A 6,844-nucleotide genomic window follows, 5' to 3' on the forward strand; every position below is an offset into this window, starting at 1 on the left:
CGTCCCCCAAACGTTAAGCAGAACGCAGCGCCAAATCCCACTTTTAATACAAACAAATACCCAGGCCCATCCTCTTTGTCCCCTTCCCGAAGCTTCAGGATGACCATTCCTCAAAGTCTTTTTGGTTTTTTTCTTCTAGGCCCACCTTGGGGCCTGTGCTCAGGCTGCTTTAAGACAGGAGTGGGGGAAGGGGAGGGAGGCGAGGGGAGATGAGGATGGGGGAGGGGGGAATAAGGAGGAGAGGAGGAAAGAGAAGGGGAAAAGAAAAGGCAGGGAAGAAAAAGGTCCGGGAGGAATGGGCTCAGAGAGAAGGGAGGGGTGAGTGGGACTAAAAAAGGTTTAAAGTGGGAGGGCGAAGAGATGGCAAAAAGAAGGCGAAGTGATTAAGTATAGATGAGTAAAGCAAAAAGTAATGGAGAAAGGGCAAAAGAAGAGACGAGCGTGAGGATAAGAGTGAAAGAACAAGGTGGCCAGGGGCTCGCTGGAAAAGCTGCCCGAACAAAGAAAGGGCTTTGGGTGAATATTCGCACCGAGGGTGTAAAATGCAAATCGAAGGTGAAGAGAAATGGAGAGAGGTGGCTTGAGGGGGAGACAGGTGGTCTGGATCCGAAAGAAGAGCTCGGGGGAGGAGGGGCCAGGGCCAGGGCAGCGAAGTCCGGGGTCCGATGCGGCGTGGGCCCACGTGGAGCGGCCGCTGAATCACTGCTGGGCTGCCTTCGCCCCCCCGCCCCTGCGTCCCCCCGGCTGGGTGCCCGCAGTCCCCGCCTCCTCGGCCGCCGCCTCCGCGGGGCGGGGCCCTGGCCCGGGACCAGCCGCCGCGGCTATAAATGGGCTGCGACGAGGCCAGCAGAACGCTGTGACAGCCACACACCCCGAGGCTTCCAAGATGAGCTACACACTGGACTCGCTGGGCAACCCGTCCGCCTACCGGCGGGTCACCGAGACCCGCTCGAGCTTCAGCCGCGTTGGCGGCACCCCGTCCAGCGGCTTCCGCTCGCAGTCATGGTCCCGCGGCTCGCCGAGCACCGTGTCCTCCTCCTACAAGCGCAGCGCGCTTGCCCCGCGCCTCACCTACAGCTCGGCCATGCTCAGCTCCGCCGAGAGCAGCCTCGACTTCAGCCAGTCCTCGTCCCTGCTCAACGGCGGCTCCGGGCCGGGCGGCGACTACAAGCTGTCCCGTTCCAACGAGAAAGAGCAGTTGCAGGGGCTGAACGACCGCTTCGCGGGCTACATCGAGAAGGTGCACTACCTGGAGCAGCAGAACAAGGAGATCGAGGTAGAGATCCAGGCGCTGCGGCAGAAGCAGGCCTCGCACGCCCAGCTGGGCGACGCGTACGACCAGGAGATTCGCGAGCTGCGCGCCACACTCGAGCTAGTGAACCACGAGAAGGCTCAGGTACAGCTGGACTCGGACCACCTGGAGGAGGACATCCACCGACTTAAGGAGCGCTTCGAGGAGGAGGCACGGCTGCGCGACGACACCGAGGCGGCCATCCGCGCGCTGCGCAAAGACATCGAGGAGGCGTCGCTGGTCAAGGTGGAGCTGGACAAGAAGGTGCAGTCGCTGCAGGATGAGGTGGCCTTCCTGCGAAGCAATCACGAAGAGGAGGTGGCCGACCTGCTGGCCCAGATCCAGGCGTCGCACATCACGGTGGAGCGCAAAGATTACCTGAAGACAGATATCTCGTCGGCGCTGAAGGAGATCCGCTCCCAGCTCGAGTCCCACTCCGACCAGAACATGCACCAGGCCGAAGAGTGGTTTAAGTGCCGCTACGCCAAGCTCACCGAGGCGGCCGAGCAGAACAAGGAGGCCATCCGCTCCGCCAAGGAAGAGATCGCCGAGTACCGGCGCCAGCTGCAGTCCAAGAGCATCGAGCTCGAGTCAGTCCGCGGCACCAAGGAGTCCCTGGAGCGGCAGCTCAGCGACATCGAGGAGCGCCACAACCACGACCTCAGCAGCTACCAGGTAGGAACCGCGGCTGCGCGGCCAGCCTGCGCCAGCGCCAGCGCCGCGCGCCCCCGACAATCAGGCCCGCGCCCCGGCGCGCTCTCCGCCGCGCTCCCTAGTGGCCGCGGGCCATTGCGCGCGCGCGCGCGACGCAGACCCTAGTTAGAGGTTACAAGCGTCCTCGCCCCTCTCCATCCTTTCCACACTCCTCCCCCACGCACCCTCCCCAGCTCTAAAAGCCCTGAGCTTTTTCAAAACGGGCTTCTTTTCCCCAGGAGTTCTAGTTTTGCACACTTGCACGTTTAAAGCAGGAGGTATACATTTGGATAGTCGATAAAGCAGCGAGTTTAGGATAGCTGTGCAGAAACTCATGTATTCTCAACTTTTCCAGCCGTGATCGGAAGAACTCCCCAAATTGGCTTCAGCCCAAAGGGCTCAGAAGGGAAGGGCCAGGTCAGCCGTGGGATTTCCCCATGCATGCTTGTCTCCTGCTGAGACGTGTTCTAGATCCGCTGGTCTCAGTGCGTGATGTGCCCAGGAAAAGTCTAATTGTCTTATTGATCCTGTTTGTGTTTGTTTGTTCGTTTGTGAATTTCTTCGATTTTTTATTATAAGGGGGGAGGGGACTCTGGGCGTGGTACGCGAGGTTTGCGGAGCTGGAGGGAGTCAAGGGAGGGGAGGAAAGACGGGGTAGCAAGTGGTTTGCGAAAGTTGCTGTTTGGAAGGATGAGTCTGCGGCTGTCTGTTTCAGGACACCATCCAGCAGCTGGAAAATGAGCTTCGGGGCACAAAGTGGGAAATGGCTCGTCACTTGCGAGAATACCAGGATCTCCTCAACGTCAAGATGGCTCTAGACATCGAGATCGCTGCGTACAGGTACGGTGCTCACTGCGGACGTGGCCAAAGTACTAACGACACTGCAGAGGTGATGTTGGCAGAACCTTCACCACTTAAGTCACAGCAAGCAGGCTGCAGGAGTCTTAAAGCAGTGCCTGGGTTTCTTTCTTAATTCAAAAGTAATCACTCTAAAGAACTGAAGCTTCTTATGCAGCTTTAAAAGAGTAAACATTAGTTAAAATAAAGTGTTTGAATAAAGAGTTTTGAGGGAAAGTGCAGATTAATTTCAGTGCTTATGCTTAAACTTTTTTTTTAGCGAAAAATGCTTTCCGAACATTTGAAACAAAAACAGAATTTTAGTTTTTAATATTTTAGCCAGTGCTTTCAGCTTTTCAACTTTACAACGTCAAGGACACCAGGATGGTTCATTTCTGTTTCTCTATTACAGCGTCCTATTGCTATCATCTGGCTGAGGTAAAACATAGATTAATAGAATATATTTTTTATTTAGATTTAGATGTATAGATCTAGATAGACTCCAGAGAAAGAAAGAGAATATAAACATATTAACTGATGTCACCTTGCTGTTGGCTAGGCTCATAAGAGAAACTCCAGGACCAATTTTTTTTATTACCAGGAAGGTAATAAAAAAGGACTGCACTCAAGTCAGAGCCATCTATCTTTTCAGGAAAGCTGAATAATTATATAAAATAGATACTTTATGATTAAAATTGCAGACCAATTTATAACTTGATACACACATATTAGTGTGTGTGTGTGTGTGTGTGTGTGTGTGTGTGTGTGTGTGTGTGTGTGTGTATAGCCTGAATTCTGATATGTGCTAAATAGTTTTATAAAAATTTTGAGCATTCTACTTGCTAAAAGAAACTTACTATATATCCGGAAAGTCCAAATGCTCAAGAAGGTCACTTAAGGTTTTTCTGGCCACCAGGGAGCTTTTCAGCATATTCACATTGCACCAAAAGGACTGCGGCAGAGCTGAGATTTGGTGGCTGGGTGGAGGTGGTGGACTATTGGGCGTGGTTAGTTCCTGCAGCCAGTGACTGGCTGAATGTCCCTGAGAATCTGTCTCCGTCACTGAATGTGACACAATATACCAGTGAAATGGTAGTGGGTATTACTTTCTGTAATTCTATTTATTCAGCGATAACTACTGTGTTACCCATCATGGAATGAAGTTCAGAAGGCCCAGTGAGATTTTTGATTATGTGTTGTCTTCTTTGAATCTCTCTGCCTAGGAAACTCCTGGAGGGTGAAGAGACCAGATTCAGCACCTTTGCAGGAAGCATCACTGGGCCGCTGTATACACACCGACAGCCCCCCATCACAATATCCAAGATTCAGAAAACCAAGGTAGAGGCTCCCAAGCTAAAGGTCCAACACAAATTTGTCGAGGAGATCATCGAGGAAACCAAAGTGGAAGACGAGAAATCTGAAATGGAAGAAGCCCTGACGGCCATCGCAGAGGAACTGGCAGTTTCCACGAAGGAAGAGGTCAAGGAGGAAGAGGCGGAAAAAAAGGAAGAGGAACGAGAAGCCGAAGAAGAAGAGGTAGCTGCCAAAAAGTCTCCGGTGAAAGCTGCTGCCCCTGAACTTGCAGGAGAGGAGGCGGGAGAAAAGGAGGAGGAGGAGGAAGGCCGAGAGGAAGAGGAGGAGGAGGAAGAGGAGGGCGCGAAATCAGACCAAGCCGAGGAAGGAGGATCTGAGAAGGAAGTCTCTAGTGAAAAAGAGGAAGGTGAGCAGGAAGAGGAAGGAGAAATAGAGGCTGAAGGTGAAGCCGGGGAAGCAGAAGCCAAGGAGGAAAAGAAAGTGGAGGAAAAGGGTGAAGAAGCGGTTCCCAAGGAGGAGCTGGCGGCAGAAGCCAAGGTGGAGAAGGCGGAGAAGGTGGAGAAGGCGGAGAAGGTGGAGAAGGCCGAGAAGGTGGAGAAGGCCGAGAAGGCCAAGTCCCCTGCGCCCAAATCGCCCGTGGAAGAGGCGAAGCCCAAAGCCGAAGCCGCAGCCGCGAAAGGAGAGCAGAAAGAGGAGGAAGAGAAAGTGGAGGAAGGAAAGAAAGAAGTGGCCAAGGAAGCCCCCAAGGAAGAGAAGGTGGAGAAAAAGGAGGAGAAGCCCAAAGAAGTGCCAGAGAAGAAGAAGGCCGAATCCCCGGTGAAGGAGAAAGTTGCGGAGGAGGCGGTGGCCAAGCCCGTGAAGGTGAGCCCGGAGAAGGAGGCCAAAGAGGAGGCGAAGCCACCGCAGCAGGAGAAGAAGGAGAAGGAGAAGGAGAAAGCAGAAGAGGAGGGAGGGAAGGAGGAGGCAGGCGGTGATCAGGCTTCCAAGGAAGCCAGGAAGGAAGACATCTCGGTCAATGGGGAGGTGGAAGGAAAGGCCGAGAAAGGGCAGGAGACCAAGGAGAAGGGCAGCGGGGGGGAAGAGGAGAAAGGCGTCGTCACCAACGGGCTAGACCTGAGCCCGGCAGATGAAAAGAAGGGGGGTGACAGAGGTGAGGATAAAGTGGTGGTGACCAAAAAGGTAGAAAAAATCACCAGTGAGGGGGTAGATGGTGCTACCAAATACATCACCAAATCTGTAACCGTCACTCAAAAGGTCGAAGAGCATGAAGAGACCTTTGAGGAGAAGCTAGTGTCCACTAAAAAGGTAGAGAAGGTCACTTCCCACGCCATAGTAAAGGAAGTCACCCAGAGTGACTAATATTTGAGTCCATCGCAAAAGGTAAAGCCATATGACAATTTCAAAATGCATGTGATTGACAGCTTCAAAACAGAACGGGTTCTCCCATGGGGGCTCCAGACATTGTATTTTACTTTGTGCAATAGGAGGGACCTGCATGCGAGCTCAGGGTGCCCCCTTCTCAGTCTTTGGGTGATTCAGATGCATGATACTGTTTGTACCTGGGGAACTGGCCAATTTCCTAAGCTCTTGGAAGAGGGGGGCACTTGGGGGGGGAAATGTCTTGAGATGTATTATGCAAAGAACCAACTGAGCCAAAAATAATAAATGAAACAGAACTCTCTTAGCCTTAAGAAAGCTACATATGAATAATTATGTTTACCTCACTGGTGCATTTAAAAAGGACTTTTGTTCATGGGAGAACCTCGTTGACATGCACAGTTCGCAAATTTTCGTTGACTGATGTTAAACGTCACAGCAGTATTTCCTCAATAAAGGTCATATTGGAAACATAGTCCGTTGCTTGGTGTCATGTCATTTCAGAGTGAATTCACCACTACTTGCTTAACCCTTTCTTGCCTTAGAGAAGATCTTTTGGGGGGTTGTAAGCGACCTGCATTTCCTATCACTATTTCCCTGAGAGCGATGACTGGGAAAACACTTTCAGGCGTCAATATCTTTACTTAGCCCAACTTTCTTCCCCAAATTTTTCAATTATATTTTTGAAATGAAAATAAAAGCATCTGATAAAAAGGTGAAATGGTTGGGGCGGGGGGGATAGAAGTCTTCAATCTGCAGGTGTTTTGATGTCTCAAACCAGAACTCAGACAACCTCAAGGTGAGAGGGGCCATAAAGGAGACAACTTGCTCCCTTCAGAGCTGGGACACAAAGGACCTCATGTTTGTATCAAGGTGTCCAGAAGAAGCAGGACTGGAATCTCTCACAGTCCTAACAAGAAACATCCGGTTTCAGATGCATGGTTCTGGTTCTCTCTCCTCCACTCCACCACACACACACACACACACACACACTTACTTACCTGCAGCACTGATCTTGGTTGATGGAGATCCACACTTCTAGTGATTTACTAATTGATATTTTACTAATGTCAAAAATAAACAAAATACTCCTTTCAGAAAAAGAAAAGCAGGATTCTCTGATATAAGCAGAGTTTTTAGATTTTATTTAAAAAGCCTGAAAAAATTAAAATAAAACTAAAGAAATATTTTAAAGGCCTGATCTTAACTAAGGAAATCATACAGCTCTCTTTTCAAAATGTATCTGTTCTAAACCTTTAAAACCACTAATAAATATTTGTCCCAAGTTTGTATTTCTGCGTTTATCAATAAGGGTCAGCCCAATTATACAAT

General features: G+C 50.8%; 1 protein-coding gene across 1 annotated transcript; it reads left to right on the plus strand.

Moving 5' to 3' along the window:
• The first annotated feature begins 854 nt into the window (after positions 1 to 854).
• Positions 855 to 5,987, plus strand: NEFM (neurofilament medium chain). The gene is made up of 3 exons (XM_010995785.3): positions 855 to 1,966; positions 2,700 to 2,824; positions 4,045 to 5,987. Exons 1-3 carry the CDS (start codon positions 887 to 889, stop codon positions 5,492 to 5,494), a joined length of 2,655 nt encoding a protein of 884 aa, XP_010994087.3. The 5' UTR covers positions 855 to 886; the 3' UTR covers positions 5,495 to 5,987.
• Positions 5,988 to 6,844: the final 857 nt, after the last annotated feature.

The sequence above is a fragment of the Camelus dromedarius genome, chromosome 36, assembly GCF_036321535.1.
Source record: "Camelus dromedarius isolate mCamDro1 chromosome 36, mCamDro1.pat, whole genome shotgun sequence".
NCBI classification, from domain to species: domain Eukaryota; kingdom Metazoa; phylum Chordata; class Mammalia; order Artiodactyla; family Camelidae; genus Camelus; species Camelus dromedarius.

Coding starts and splice junctions, on each gene's coding strand:
- NEFM (XM_010995785.3), top strand. CDS start 887: ATGAGCTACACACTGGACTCGCTGGGCAACCCGTCCGCCTACCGGCGG. Junction 1,967..2,699: donor ACGACCTCAGCAGCTACCAG/GTAGGAACCGCG, acceptor TGTCTGTTTCAG/GACACCATCCAGCAGCTGGA. Junction 2,825..4,044: donor ATCGAGATCGCTGCGTACAG/GTACGGTGCTCA, acceptor CTCTCTGCCTAG/GAAACTCCTGGAGGGTGAAG.